At 39.2% G+C, this 15,294-nt stretch overlaps 1 protein-coding gene across 2 annotated transcripts in view; it reads right to left on the minus strand.

Annotated features, from left to right (window-relative positions):
- Nucleotides 1-282: 282 nt before the first annotated feature.
- The window catches only part of ATAD2 (ATPase family AAA domain containing 2), a 97,917-nt gene continuing 82,905 nt past the window's right edge, over nt 283-15,294 (minus strand). The window contains exons 24-28 of one of the 2 annotated variants that reach the window (XM_005564026.5): nt 15,038-15,181; nt 8,923-9,315; nt 6,622-6,755; nt 3,685-3,813; nt 283-1,610 (exon numbers count right to left, since the gene is read on the minus strand). In XM_005564026.5, the coding sequence (XP_005564083.3) occupies nt 1,569-1,610; nt 3,685-3,813; nt 6,622-6,755; nt 8,923-9,315; nt 15,038-15,181 (842 nt within the window). In that variant the 3' untranslated portion in view covers nt 283-1,568. The remainder of the gene's footprint in view (nt 1,611-3,684; nt 3,814-6,621; nt 6,756-8,922; nt 9,316-15,037; nt 15,182-15,294) is intronic. The other variant, XM_073999403.1, reaches the window with a different exon arrangement.

Here is a 15,294-nt window from a genome sequence, read left to right on the forward strand (position 1 = left end):
CTGCACTTTTGAGCAACAAATGAGAGATAACATTCAACACGGCAATTTCAGCATGGTTTTCAAACTCTAGATAGGAATGTAGCCATAACACTTCTAAAATCTGTAGAAGACATTTCAGGAAGCACTTTAGTCTTTGTACCTAAAATACATGTACCATATAAACATTCCAATGTCAACAGCACTTTAAATTTGCACAGCAATACATGAAAGAACAGACTTTACACTTCTTGTGCTCTGAATTATCTTTGGTATGTTTTAAAATACTTAAGAAATAGAAACAAATTTTAGAGACAGTTTTTACCTTTAGAATTTATTACATAAGCTATACACACAAAATGAAATCCTAGTTATAAAAGATGCATCTAGAAGAATAATTTATAATAAACCAACAAAAATGAGAATGTGTATCTCCAGAAATATAGACATATTTAAACGTCCTCAGTGACTGGCACTGCTTTATGCATTACATAAGACAGTATCTACTAATTAAGGTATCGAATTTACTGGGTTTTAGAAGGCTTTAAAAACAATATCCAGATAAATCAACAACAAAAATACAGCTCAACTTTGAACTGCATTAAAATCCAGAGTCTCTCATTTTAGATGACCATTCCTTATTCCTCTCAAAAGGTTTCCAACAGAAGCTATTTTACAAACTAATTATTAGAATGTCTTCTCCCCACTCTCCCCAAAAGCAAGTATGCATGGAAGTGCATGCGTTTAACCTTAAGAAATGTATTTTTGGTATCATTAATATAAAATTATAATATTTATATTTATAAAATTGCATATAAAAAGTATCAATAGAATATAACCTAAACACAATTTTAGAAAGATATCAACAGCTTGCAAATATAAAAACTTTGTGCTATTAAAAGGTGTTTAACAAGGTAGTTATTAATACATTTGTTGTGTATATAATTACAAAAGTAAACCAAGAAATATTTAAAATCTTTATTAACCCAAATTAGAATTATAAAAATGTTTGTCTCAAAAACAATAACTGTGATACTCAAGTACAGAATTATGGTGCAGCCAGAAGTTGTTCAAGAGCCCTCCCGCAAATCATGACTTGCACTCTGGCTTTTAAGTGAAGACAAGGGAATCTCAAGGCAGATGGCAGGAGGGCATTAAAGAAAACAAAGATGACAAAAAAGATGGGAAGGACACAATGGTTAAGTAAGTTTCTTGTCTGATACAATAAACTATTTTTAGGAAGGATAAAATTAAAAGTGCTTAATACCAACAAAATTTAACGCTGCTAATTACTCTTAAGTGCCATAAAACATTAGTTAACAAAATAACTTTATTAAGAGTTGGCCAAACTTCAACTATTATTACTATTACTACAGGATCTTGTTCTAGCCAAGTTCCAATATTTATCAGTTATCTTATACATGACATTTATCTTAATATGTACATAAATAGGAAAGTTTAAATACTTTTATTTTACTATTTTAATCTTTTCCTTAAAGATGCAGGGTTTCATACTACATCAATTAGGCGGACATGACAAAAATGACTTAAATAGGAACTGAATATAAAGAATACTCAATACCATGACATCATCATCTGGAACAACTGAAGTTTTCTACCTCTTGCTCCATTTTCTAGATAAAGGGGAGGAAGAGCAAACAGTAAGTTTCAATATGGAATAAGCTAAAGAAACATTTCATTACTGTTTTTTTTCAGTAAACAACCTTAAGAATATTAATATTCATGTATATATTTGATAGTGAAAATAAACATTCAGTTCAATATTTAAGACTGCCACATAAACTGATTTTACCTATAGGACTTCATTATTTAAATAACTTTGAAATGAGTCTGGGGTGCATTCATCTTATGTTAAATTCAAATAGTATTAATCAAGGTACTGATGTAGTTAAAGAGTTTAGTATTTTACACTTTGTAGGTATTAACATTATATATATTATACTACATAGTATACTTTAGTAGGTATACTAAATACTATATATATACTAATGGGTATCATTTTTATATTCTGTAGTTACCAATAATATGCATAGGTAAGTAATATCTTTTTTTTTTTTTTTTGAGACGGAGTCTTGCTCTGTCGCCCAGGCTGGAGTGCAGTGGCCGGATCTCAGCTCACTGCAAGCTCCGCCTCCCGGGTTTACGCCATTCTCCTGCCTCAGCCTCCCGAGTAGCTGGGACTACAGGCGCCCACCACCGCGCCCGGCTAATTTTTTGTATTTTTTAGTAGAGACGGGGTTTCACCGTGTTAGCCAGGATGGTCTCGATCTCCTGACCTCGTGATCCGCCCGTCTCGGCCTCCCAAAGTGCTGGGATTACAGGCTTGAGCCACCGCGCCCGGCCTCTTTTTTTTTTTTTCTTTTTTAATTTAGCACTCTATCTGGTGAAATGATCTGTTATTAAAAATAATAAGGCCAGGCATGGTGGCTCCTGCCTGTTAATGCCAGCACTTTGGGAGGCTGAGGCGGGAGGACTGCTTGAAGCTAGGAATTTGGGACCATCCTAGGCAACATAGCAAAATCTCTATCTTTATAAGAAATTTAAAAATTAGCCCAGTGTGGTAGCGCTTGCCTATAATCTCAGCTACTTGGAAAGCTGAGGCAGGATTGCCTGAGCTCAGGAGTTCCAGGTTATAGTGAGCTATGTTCTTGCCACTGCACTCCAGCCTGGGTGACAGAGAAAGATCCTGTCTCAAAAATAAATAATGCTATAATTAACACTCTAATACCTACCATAAAGGAAGATTAAGTACATAAGTCTTTTTTTTAAAAGACAGAGTCTTACTCTGTTGTCCAGGTTGGAGTGCAGTGGCTTGATCTTGGCTCACTGCAACCTCTGCCTCCCAGGTTCAAGTGATTCTCATGCCTCAGCCACCCAAGTAGCTAGGACTATAGGTGCACGCCACCACATCTGGCTAATTTTTGTTGTTTTAGTAGACGGGGTTTCACCATGTTGGCCAGGCTAGTCTTGAACTCTTGGGCTCAAGCAATCCACTCGCCTTGGCTTCCCAAAGTGCTGGGATTACAGGCATGAGCCACTGTGCCTGGCTGACAAGTCTTAAAAGAAGCTATTATTTTTCATTAATACACACACACAAAAAGGGTATTCATAATTTATGTTCCACTATTTATTAAAGACACAAACTATTGGCTGGGTGTAGTGGCTGATGTTTGTAATTCCAGTACTTTGGGAGGCTGAGGCGGGTGGATGGCTTGAGCTCAGGAGCTCAAGATCAGAGTGGGCTACACAGCAAAACCTCATCTCTACAAAAAACACAAAAATTAGCTGGGCATGATGGCAGGCACCTGTGGTCCCAGCTACTTAGGAGGCTGAGGCAGGAGGATCGCGTGAACCCGGGAGGTGGAGGTTGCAGTGAGTTGAGATCACACCACTGCACTCCAGCCTGGGAGACAGAGACCCTATCTCCAAATAAATAAACAAATACACAAACTAAGTCCTAGATTGGAAAAATACTAAACTCACTTGCATTTAGAAATAATTCATAATCCACATATTAAAAATGATCTTTATGGAATGGGACATCAATTTTGGAAACAGAAAGATGATCTTTAAGTTCTTACAATCAGTTTCTTACGCAGATTAAATAAAGCCTCAACAATCCTACATAAGTGATATATTAATGTGACCATAAGAGCATTTGTAAAAAGTTTCCACTCAAGAGTTTACCTGAATAAGTGATGTTTTATCATAGTCCTTGCGATGCTGATAAATACATTGGCTGATTACTGCATACAAATTTTCCAACTGAAATATGTTGTAGTTTCGACTTTTTTTAACAACAGTCTTCAAAAGATTCTAAAAGAAAATATGAGTGTCAATATGTGTGAGAGAGAAACTTCCTCAGACAAGATATTTAATTTAGAAGGTTTGGGGAATTATTAAAAGCCTGACAGAGGGCAGACCAAGTCATCTGATGACACAGGGCAGCCTCTGGCAGTGGCTCTGACATTTAAATGTACTTAAGTCTATCTATAATCCTGGCCTTGACCTTGAGTAACTCCTATTCTAAAAACTAGAGCTGAGGGGATTGCCAATTCTAAGTCTAGCCATAAGCATCTACAAATTAAAAACTAACCTCAATTTAGATTAACAGGAGAAAAGCAAAGCTTTTTTGCAGGAGATTTTATGATAGTATAAGTACATTTTAACTAATTTTATTATGTGAAACTAAAAAAGATACTACATAAATGGTGAACTACCTCACCACTTCAGGGTTCTTATATAAAAAGGATTTTCCATCTGCTAAGTGTTTTTTTCTCATGACTAAAATGGTGGACTTACTGGATTTCTGTAATTCTTCAAGTCTGGTCCTACCAGAATATGCTGCCATTACCTCATAATTAACAAAAACACACCATTATAGTTAAGTAACAACTAACTAAAATGGCTACAGGTAATGGTCATAAAAACAATGTATGGGACCAATAATTTAGATCAGCATGTTAAAAACTGCAATTTAATACATGAAATAGTCACCTCCAACTACATATTTTATGCAAATTATTCTATACCAAGTATATCTTCTGATAAAAGGCCATTATTTATTGCATGCCTAATGGATATACTGTACTATTACATAGTCTATTTTGATGGGTTATATTATCAGAAAAAGTAAAAATTGAAATAGTCTCAGTAATGAATTGACTCTGAATGACATACATGTATACTGAGCAGAACAAAGCTGTAAAATTTATAACAATTAAGTAGAATAATAATTGCTACTCTTAACCCCAAACAACATAACATAGTGAACTTACACACAAGTTCCTGTTTCAGCACTAGGAATACCATTTTATTGTCATGAGATTTATATGGACTTTCAGTTCCACACATACTTTTTAATAGAGTTTTTCAGAAAGACTGCAGTTTTTTTAGAGAAACTACTCCAGGAATATTGCTGCTTCCTTCTCTAAGAAGTGTAGACATTGAGTTCTTATTAGCTCTGCTACATTCAAGAGAAAGGCTTTCCTAAGTTCATTAGTACTAACAGGTTCACTTTGTACTTAAACAGGGCAGATTTCCCTCTAAAATGCCAAAACTCTTATCTGTATTACAAATAATGTATCTTTGATAAATGTATAATGTTCTCAGACTTGAAATGTGGCCAAAATAAAACACGTAAATTGGAATTGAGATGCAGAATGTTTTTACTTTTGAAGGAAAAGGGCAAGAAATCAATCTTATTTCAAATATGTTAAGGCAACTGTAACACATCCAAGTTGTTGGTTGAGGAGATAAGACTGTTGTTTAGGTGTGTCAGGGTGTGGAGATCCAGATGTAGGATCACCATCACAGAGGTGATGGCTATTCCAAAAGTAAAGAGTAACAGAGCAAATGATCAGAAAAACCCTGAGACGCTTACAAAAGTAGTTGAAGGCAAGGATGATTTAAGGACACAATAGTTAAGGAAGAAGAGTTATCTATATACGGCAAGAAGAGTTCAGTTTAACAAAGGCAAGTATTATTAGCTATTAGGAGGTCATTTTATTACAGTGCTTAGGTTGAAAATTGAATTTAGGGGAATAGGCAGGGGAAAAGAATGAGCAACAGGTAACATGGCAGCTATAAGAATCACTTAGCTATTTTATTTTCCCTTTGATTCCTACCACGGATCCTTGGATATAATTCTTAATTTTGGGCCAGGCATGGTGGCTCATGCCTATAATCCTAGCACTTTGGGAGGCTGAGGTGGGAGGATTACTTGAGCTCAGGAGTTCAAGACCAAACTGGGCAACATAGTGAGACTTTGTCTATTTTTTTTTTTTTAAGAAATAAAAATCTATTTTATATTTAAAAATAATAGTAATAATTCTTTTCTTTTTTAGATAGAGTTTTGCTCTTGTCACCCAGGCTGGAGTGCAGTGGCACGATCTTGGCTCACTGCAACCTCTGCTTCCGGTTTCAAGTGATTCTCCTGCCTCAGCCTCCCCAGTAGCTGGGAATACAGGTGCCCACCACCACACTCAACTAATTTTTAATTTTATTTTATCTATTATTTATTTGCTCATTTTGAGACAGAGTCTCACTCTGTCACCCAGGCTGGAGTGCAGTGGTGCGATCTCAGCTCACTGCAAGCTCCACCTCCTGGGTTCACGCCATTCTCCTGCCTCAGCCTCCTGAGTAGCTGGGACTACAGGCGCCTGCCACCATGCCCAGCTAATTTTGTTTTTGTACTTTTAGTAGAGATGGGGTTTCACTGTGTTAGCCAGGATAGTCTCAATCTCCTGACCTTGTGATCTGCCCGCCTCAGCCTCCCAAAGTGCTGGGATTGCAGGCATGAGTCACTGCACCCAGCCTAATTTTTTATTTTTAGTAAAAACAGGGTTTCGCACTGTTGGCCAGGCTGGTCTCGAACTCCTGACCTCAGGTGATCTGCCCACCTTGGCCTCCCAAAATGCTGGGGTTACAGGTGTGAGCCACTGTGCCTGACCTATTCTTAATTTGGAACAGGGGAAGGAGAAGAACAGTAAAGGGAAGTTTGGAGGAAAAAATGTTTTACTTTTTCATGTAAATCCCATGTAGCCAGAATGCTACTAGTCACAAGCCAGTGTTTGGGGATTACTAATCTGCAGAGTAAAAGCATTATGATTTCAATTTACATACTTTTAATCGCTCATGATCCACAACAAGTGAGGGTGTCGGTTGAGAAAGAATTGCCAAAGCCTTTTCAACACTGATGAGCTGCTGCTGTTCTACCTGGGAACGTCTAGCTCGAGTCATTCGCAGAACACACATTTCTAGAATGAAAAATCAAATAATTATTATTTGGTCCATAGATATGATGCCTAAAATAATAGTAATAGGCAGATTAAACAGGGCATGTTTACTAAGGACATAAACAGCAATTCTGGCTTATTAACTCATTCTGTTGTAAGATTGAGATACCGCCACTCATACACTCAAAAATTAAGGACAGTTTGAGACATATGTTTCATAGTGAGTATTTCAAGGGGATTCTCAACAGGTTAGAATGTCTTCTACTTGGGCACAAGACACACAGAACTGAAAAGCTAGAAGGGACCTCAATAATCTAGAACAGGGGTTGTAAAATGCCATCCATGGTCAAAATCTGGCCTATCACTGTAAATTAAGTTTTATTAGAACACAGCCTGCCTGTAATTCCAGCACTTTGGGAGGCTGAGGCAGGTGAATCCCTTGAGTCCAGGAGTTCAAGACCAGCCTGGGCAACATGGAAAAACCCCGTCTCTTTAAAAAAAATTAAAAAAATTAGCTGCGCATGGTGGTACATGCCTATAGTCCCAGCTGCTTGGGCGGCTGAAGTTGGAGGATTGTTTGAGCCCAAGAGGCAGAAGTTGCAGTGAACAGAGATCATGCCACTGAAATCCAGCCTGGATGACAGAGGAAGACTCTGTCTCAAAACAAACAAACAAACCCAGCCACATCAATTTTATCTACTGTCAATATAGTTTTCCCAGCAGGGTTGAGTAGTTGTCACAGAGACCAAGATTGTATGGGCCCCTGTGTAGGCTAAAGTATTTAACTATCTGGTATTTGGTTCTTTAAATAAGAAGTCTGCTGATCTATGACTTAGAACAATACACTCAACGATAAATGAGAAAAAGAAGGCCAGAAGAGGGGAAGAGACTTTTCTTTCTTTTTTTTTGTTTTTGAGATGCAGTCTTTTTGTCACCCAGGTTGGAGTGCAGTGGCATGATCTCGGCTCACTGCAACCTCTGCCTCCGCCTCCTGGGTTCAAGCAATTCTCCTGCCTCAGCCTCCGGTGCAGCTGGAACTACAGGCGTGTACTACCACGCCCAGCTAATTTTTGTATTTTTAGTAGAGACGGGGTTTCACCACATTGGCCAGGCTAGTCTCGAACTCCTGACCTCGTGATCCACCCACCTCAGCCTCCCAAAGGGCTGGGATTACAGGTGTGAGCTACCATGCCCGGCTGTGAAAAGACTTTTCTAAGGATATACATCTAATTGTTGTGAAAGCTAGGATAAGAACCCAGATTTCTTGATATCTAAGCAAGTACCTGTACCGCTAAATAGTATTCTTGTTAAAAAGAAAACGATACAAGAAAAATAAAACAAATCTGATTCAAACCAAAACATATTATACAGCCAGAAGATTAACATTTAAAATATTCACACTAGAAAGTATAGCCTAGACTACTATTGCTAATTACTCAAATACACTTAGAACTCATGTCAAAGAAGCCCTTGCAAAAGGCTTGCATTCAGTGTATCAGCCACTGGAAAAAAAAAAAAATCCATTAACTTAGTCAATGCTTATTTTTGACCAAAATAAATTTCTGGCCCCATTATCCACAATTTTGCTTTGTATGATTAAATAATGTTTGGCTTTTCTAAAATCCAAACAAACCTACTGTCAAGGGTTCCAGAAGATTCAAATGAGGACAATTCTAAATAGAAAATTTGCGGAGCAGGGTCCGTGGAATAAATATAAAAAATCTTGAACTTAACCTACAATAAGGGACAGAAAAATGATCAGGGTGGGTAAGAGTTGTTCATGCCACTCAGCAAGAATCATAGCAGACTCTTATTTTGCTTAAAAATGAAAGGGTATCATATGCTTTAGTTTGTTACATTTAATCTTCAAAATATCTCATTACCAAGCAACTGTCTATCTGCCCCAGTTTTGCAGATGAGCAAACAGACTAACAAGTTAAGTATCTTGCCAAAGGTCACAAGCTACTAAGTAGTGAATTGGAGGCTCAAATCTAGGTCTGTTTGATGCCACAGCTTGTAACTATCCTTACTAGCTCAATAGTAAACATACTGCTATTGTTTTCTAATTAACTAACATCTGCGCTCTGAAAGGCAAGCAAAAAGCAATAAACTAGGATGCAATTTGTTGTTTAGAAACTTTGAAATATCTTTTAAAATTAGTAAATTATTTTAATTGAAAAAGACGTACCTTTTCCTTCATTTTCATCAGAAATATGTATTATCTGAGAGCTAGAAGCATCTCCATTGCAAGCAGTCTTCTCTCTCCTTAATTCTGTACATGCTGTAGTCTTCCTAGAGTCTTCAAGCTCATTCTCGATATTACAAGTATTTGAATTATTTCTCAATTCCAGTTTGCTTTCAGAGGCATTTTGCTGCTTTTCGTTTTCTTCCACTGAAGACTCTCCTGTGTTTCCGGTCTCATTATGATCTACACTTGTGTCTTGAGTTTCCTCTGTGTCACTCTCAATTTTGTGATCCATGGCATTCTGGCTATCATCCTTTGCCTGTGAAATCTTCCTTCGCTTTTTTATGGTGCCTAAGTACCATTTTGACTTTTTGCGAATTTTCCTCTTCAACTGAGCTTCAAGAAATTTAAAGAAAAATGATGAAAGAACATTCAACCATTTTCTAAAATTTGAAGAGTGAAAAACCCTGATATATGAAAGGATAGTGAGAAACCACAGTAGTTTTGTATGGTTAAAATACAGAAACAAGAATAGAGCATACTGTGAGAAGGTGGAGGAAGTGGGTAAGGCCCAGATCATAAAATGGTAAAAATTATTTTATCTTGAATACTTTTAATCTTGAATAATTTTAAGGAGGGTACTGACATGATCTGTCTGATGAATATTTTGCAAACATTACTTTGGCAGCAGTATGAGAAATGGACTGGAAGAAGGGCCAAACTTGAAATAGGCTACACTTATTGAGTGAGCATTTATCATATACTAGAAACTATCTTACTACATTGCCTAGACTGGAGTGCAATGGCTATACACAAGCACAGTCATGGCGCACTACAACCCCAAACTCCTGGGTTCAAGTGATCCTCCTACCTCAGCCACCTGAGTAGCTACAACTACAGGCGTATCCCACTGCATCAAGCATATACTAGGAATTCTTCTAAGTCCCTTATGTATGCTTACTCATTAAAATTTCACTTTAACCCGGCCAGGCATGGCAGCTCATGCCTGTAATCCCAGCACTTTGGGAGGCTGAGGCGGGCGGCTCACGAGGTCAGGAGATCGAGACCATCCTGGCTAACACGGTGAAACCCCATCGCTACTAAAAATACAAAAAAATTTGCTGGGCATGGTAGCGGACGCCTGCAGTCCCAGCTACTCGCAGGAGAATGGTGTGAACCCGGGAAGCAGAGCTTGCAGCGAGTCGAGATCATGTCACTGCACTCCAGCCTGGGCAACAGAGCGAGACTCCGTCTCAAAAACAAAAACAAAAATTTCACTTTAACCCAATGAAGTTTGCTACCATTATCATCGTCAGTTTACAGATGAAGAAACTAAGGTACAGAGAGGTTAAATATTCTGTCTAGACTAGATGCAATATAACCACACAGCAGGCAATATAACCACACAGCAGAAGTCCTGGAAAGAAGTGGTAAAACTTTTAGGTAGTAGAAATGACAAAGGACAATTAAAGATTACCTTTCTCCCCAGTGGTTTTTTTCTTTTATTTCTTTCTTTCTTCTTTTGAGACAGGGTCTTGCTCTGTCACCCAGGCTGGAGTGCTGTGGCATAATCAATAGTTCACTGCAGCCTTGAACTCCTGGGCTTAAGCAATCATCCTGCCTCAGTCTCCCAAGAAGGTAGGGCTACAAATGTGTGCCACCATGCCTGGCTAGTGTTTTGTTTGGTTTTATAGAGATGGGGTCTTGCTCTGTTGCCCAGGCTGGTCTTAAACTCCTGGCCTCAAGCAATCCTACCACCTTGGCCTCCCAAAGTGCTGGGATTGCAGACACAAGCCACAGTGCCTGGCCTCTGTCCAGTGATTTTCTTAATGGTGTCTGGGAGCTTGTCTGCTGCCTCTTGGTTGTCAGAAGCTGCTTCTCTTGTTATCTTGATTTCTCTTTTTTTTTTTTTTTTTTTTTGAGATGGAGTCTCACTCTGTCCCCCAGGCTGGAGTGCTGTGGTGCAATCTCGGCTCACTGCAAGCTCCAGCTCTGGGGTTCACGCCCTTCTTCTGCCTCAGCCTCCCAAGTAGCTGTACTATAGGTGCCCACCACCATGCCTGGCTAATTTTTTGTATTTTTAGTAGTGATGGGGTTTCACCGTGTTAGCCAGGATAGTCTCGATCACCTGACCTCGTGATCCGCCCACCTTGGCCTCCCAAACTGCTGGGATTACAGGCGTGAGCCACCGCGCCTGGCCCTATCTTGATATTTTTAAAGCCAAACCTTTCTAAAATTATCAAACTATCTTTTGCTGGCATTAAATTCCTTCTGCTTTGTCATATAATGACTTCATTTTTTCTAGAATTGTATTAGAATCTAGAATTGTACTAGAATACATTTTTCTAGAAATGTATTAGTATGCCTTTCTTATAGCAATCTTGCATCCGGATAAAAGCTGCATTTTCAATATCAGACAAAAGGTATTTCACAAAAAGTACAAAGTTTTTGCATCTGCTAGTGTAGCTGCAACAACAGCTTCACAAATTTCCTTCTTTTCTTTCTTTATTTTTTGAGACAGTCTTGCTCTATTGCCCAGGCTGGAAGGCAGTGGCATGATCTCAGCTCACTGCAACCTCTGCCCCCGCCGGGTTCAAGCAATTCTCTTGCCTTAGTCCCCTGAGGAGCTGAGATTCCAGGAGGAGCTGGGATTACAACAGGTGTGCACGACCATGCCCAGCTAGTTGTTGTATTTTTAGTAGAGACGGGGTTTCACCAAGTTGGTCAGGCTGGTCTTGAGCTCCTGACCTCAGGCGATCTGCCCACCTTGACCTCCCAAAGTGCTGGGATTACACGTGTGAGCCACTGCGCCCAGTATTCTTTTCTTTCTTTTGAGACAAGGGTCTCGCTTCGTTAGCCAGGCTGCAGTGCAGTGATGCAATCTGGCTCACTGCAAACTCCACCTCCTGGGTTCAAGTGATTCTTATGCCTTAGCCTCCCCAGTGGCTGGGATTACAGGCACTCTCTACCACACCTGGCTAATTTTTTAAATTTGTAGTAGAGACGGGGTTTCACCATGTTGACCAGGCTTGTCTCAAATTCTTGACCTCAAGTGATCCACCCGCCTCAGCCTCCCAAAGTGCTGGGTTTACAGGCGTGAGCCACCACGCCTGGCTCTTTATTATTATTATTGTTTTCAATGGTCCTTACACTGGATTCATTTGTCTTGAAAGGGCAGGATACTACAGCTGCAGACCTCAATCTATGGCACGTATCAAGCAATTCAACTTTATCTTAGAAGGTTATGACTTTCTCTGCTTCTTGGGAGCACTTCCAGCATTACTAGTGGCACCTCCTATGTGTCCTGTGGTGTTATTCAAGGTTTTTTGTACTATGCTAAACACAATAAAAAATAAAAAATACTTGAGAACTGCAAATCACTTTCTTTTTTTTTTTTTTTTTTTTTTTTTTTTTTTTTTTTTTTTTTTTTTTTTTTTTTTTTTGAGACGGAGTCTTGCTCTGTCGCCCAGGCTGGAGTGCAGTGGCCGGATCTCAGCTCACTGCAAGCTCCGCCTCCCGGGTTCACGCCATTCTCCTGCCTCAGCCTCCCGAGTAGCTGGGACTACAGGCGCCCGCCACCTCGCCCGGCTAGTTTTTTTGTATTTTTTTAGTAGAGACGGGGTTTCACCGTGTTAGCCAGGATGGTCTCGATCTCCTGACCTCGTGATCCGCCCGTCTCGGCCTCCCAAAGTGCTGGGATTACAGGCTTGAGCCACCGCGCCCGGCCTGCAAATCACTTTCTACTGCAATAAGCAATTTACTGGAGAGGTCAATTGCTCACTGCATCACACATCATTTTAAGCAGATATTCACGAAACTTGAGCTCACCACAACAGCAACAGGAGGTGGCTCCGAAATTATGGTAGTACAGTTATGTACTACAGTTAATTTTATGCAGTTGTGATTTATTTATTTCTTGTTTTTTTGAGATGGAGTCTCGCTCTGTTGCTCAGGCAGGAGTGCAGTGGCGCGATCTCGGCTCACTGCAAGCTCCACCTCCCGGGTTCACGCCATTCTCCTGCCTCAGCCTCCCAAGTAGCTGGGACTACAGGCGCCCGCCACCATGCCTGGCTAATTTTTTGGATTTGTAGTAGAGATGGGGTTTCACTGTGTTAGCCAGGATGGTCTTGATCTCCTGACCTCGTGATCTGCCTGCCTTGGCCTCCCAAAGTGCTGGGATTACAGGCGTGAGCCACTGCCCCCGACCTAGTTGTCATTTAATACTGAATCTTTATATTTGTTTACATTTCTCTTGACCGCAAATGGTGCTATGTACGATCTGTGTTTGTGTGTTAAGTTTTGATAAATCTTAACTTTTTAAAATAGACTTGTGTATATTTTATAGTGGTAAGTGATAAAATAGACTACTGTCTATACATATTGTATGCATCTGTGACATACCTAATTTTTTCACTATTTCTAGGCTATGCAATTCAATCTGCAAGTTTTTTCAAACTGTTGCAAAGTCCAAAAAAATTTCCAAGATATTTATTGAAAAAAATCCACACATATGTGGACCTGTGCACCTCAAACTCGTTATTATTCAAGGGTCAATTGTACTCAGAACATAAACATCAAATGAATATCCATCCACAAACAGAAGAAACTCACATAATCGGCACCCAGATTGAGAAACAGAATATATACTAACATTCCAAATCACCCTTATTCTAATTCTAGTCATAATATCCTAAAAGGTAAACAATATCCTGATTTATAACAGCATGGATTAGTTTTGCCCATTTTTGACTTCATACATAAAAATTTTAAATATATATTTTAAAATTTATGTCACATGTGAATATATCTAGGATTCACTCAACATTGGGAGGTTCATCTATGCTGTTGTATGTAGTTGACGTTTAAGGATTCTCATTGTATAATAATTCATATCTTTCCATTCTACTGGTAATGGGCATTTGAGCTACTCCCAGTGTTGAACCATGACTTTTAATGGCAAAACTGCAACCACTTTTGTACCAATCTAATATTATGAATATTGCTTCTTTGAATATTCTTGTACATGTTTTTTGGTGGATACAAAATATGTAATCCTATTGGGTAATCTATCAAACGATTGTTTTAAGGGAGCCAATTTCCATGTCATTAATTTCCACACATATATATCCTTGCTTAAAGTTGATTTGACTGTCAGCATTCTGGTACTGAAGGCCTCTTGCTAATTTTCTTCTCTCCTCTTTCCTTTCCTAGCTGCCTCCTCCCATTTCTTCAAAAGAAGGGTTTACTCTTTCTCTATCTCAAATCAATTACCCGAGGATGGACAAACTTGCAATAGAAGGTTCTAACCCCAGCAAACACCGCTAACCCTAACCTTAACACGCACACAGAGATCTAACAAGGTAGTGAGGAATGGCCGGACGCGGTGGCTCACGCCTGTAATCCAAGCACTTTGGGAGGCTGAGGCAGGCAGATCATGAGATCAGGAGATCGAGACCATCCTGGCTAACACGGTGAAAACCCATCTAAAAAAAAAAAAATTAGCCAGGCTTAGTGGCAGGCACCTATAGTCGCAGCTACTTGGGAGGCTGATGCAGGAGAATGGCATGAACCTGGGACGCAGCGGTTACAGTGAGCCGAGATTGCGCCACCGCACTCCAGCCTGAGTGACAGAGCGAGACTCTGTCTCAAAAAAAAAAAAAAAAAAAAAAAGTAGTGAGGAATTACAATGCCAAAATCTGGGAAAACAAATGAATAACAGAGGCTAAGAAGCTGAGCAGAATCTGACAATGGGGCTTAAAGAACAAAAATTGGAATTAAAAGTCTGCCAAGGAGGGCAGGCCTCAGAAAACTCTACAGGCTTTGAATTGGTAATCTCTGGAGTTACCTCTTAAGAATAACGGGGGAGTAGGAAATAGACCAGAATTTACAGACATCAGTTTCAAATCCAGTCAGTCCACAATTAGATGGTGGCTTTTGGGTTGCAAGTGGTACATTATAAACTTGGATTTATTTCAAGAATGCAAAGTTGTCTTAATAGTAAGAAAATCAATGTAATTCATTGCTTTAACACAAATAAAGGAAAATAAAGGAGAAAGTGAATGGCATTAGTAAAGAATAAAGTTATAATTTCATAAACAAAAACTACTTGAGTACTTACCAGGAGTGCTGCAAGCCATGGGAGTACTTGGTGTCTTTAGCTTTTCATTCTGCTCTGGGTCTGATCTTTTGTCACCAGCAAGAGTGGAATTTTGCTTTGGCATCACATGGTAGTAAGACGGGGCATATTTGGAGGAGCTACAACCTTATAAACAGATATGTGGGATGTCAAAAGGATTTCCAGATTTCAAAATTACATGAAGGATTAACTAAAAGTACAAAATACATCTGAAGCATCCTTTTCAGATGCTTCTGAAA

This window comes from Macaca fascicularis, chromosome 8, assembly GCF_037993035.2.
Source record: "Macaca fascicularis isolate 582-1 chromosome 8, T2T-MFA8v1.1".
NCBI lineage: Eukaryota > Metazoa > Chordata > Mammalia > Primates > Cercopithecidae > Macaca > Macaca fascicularis.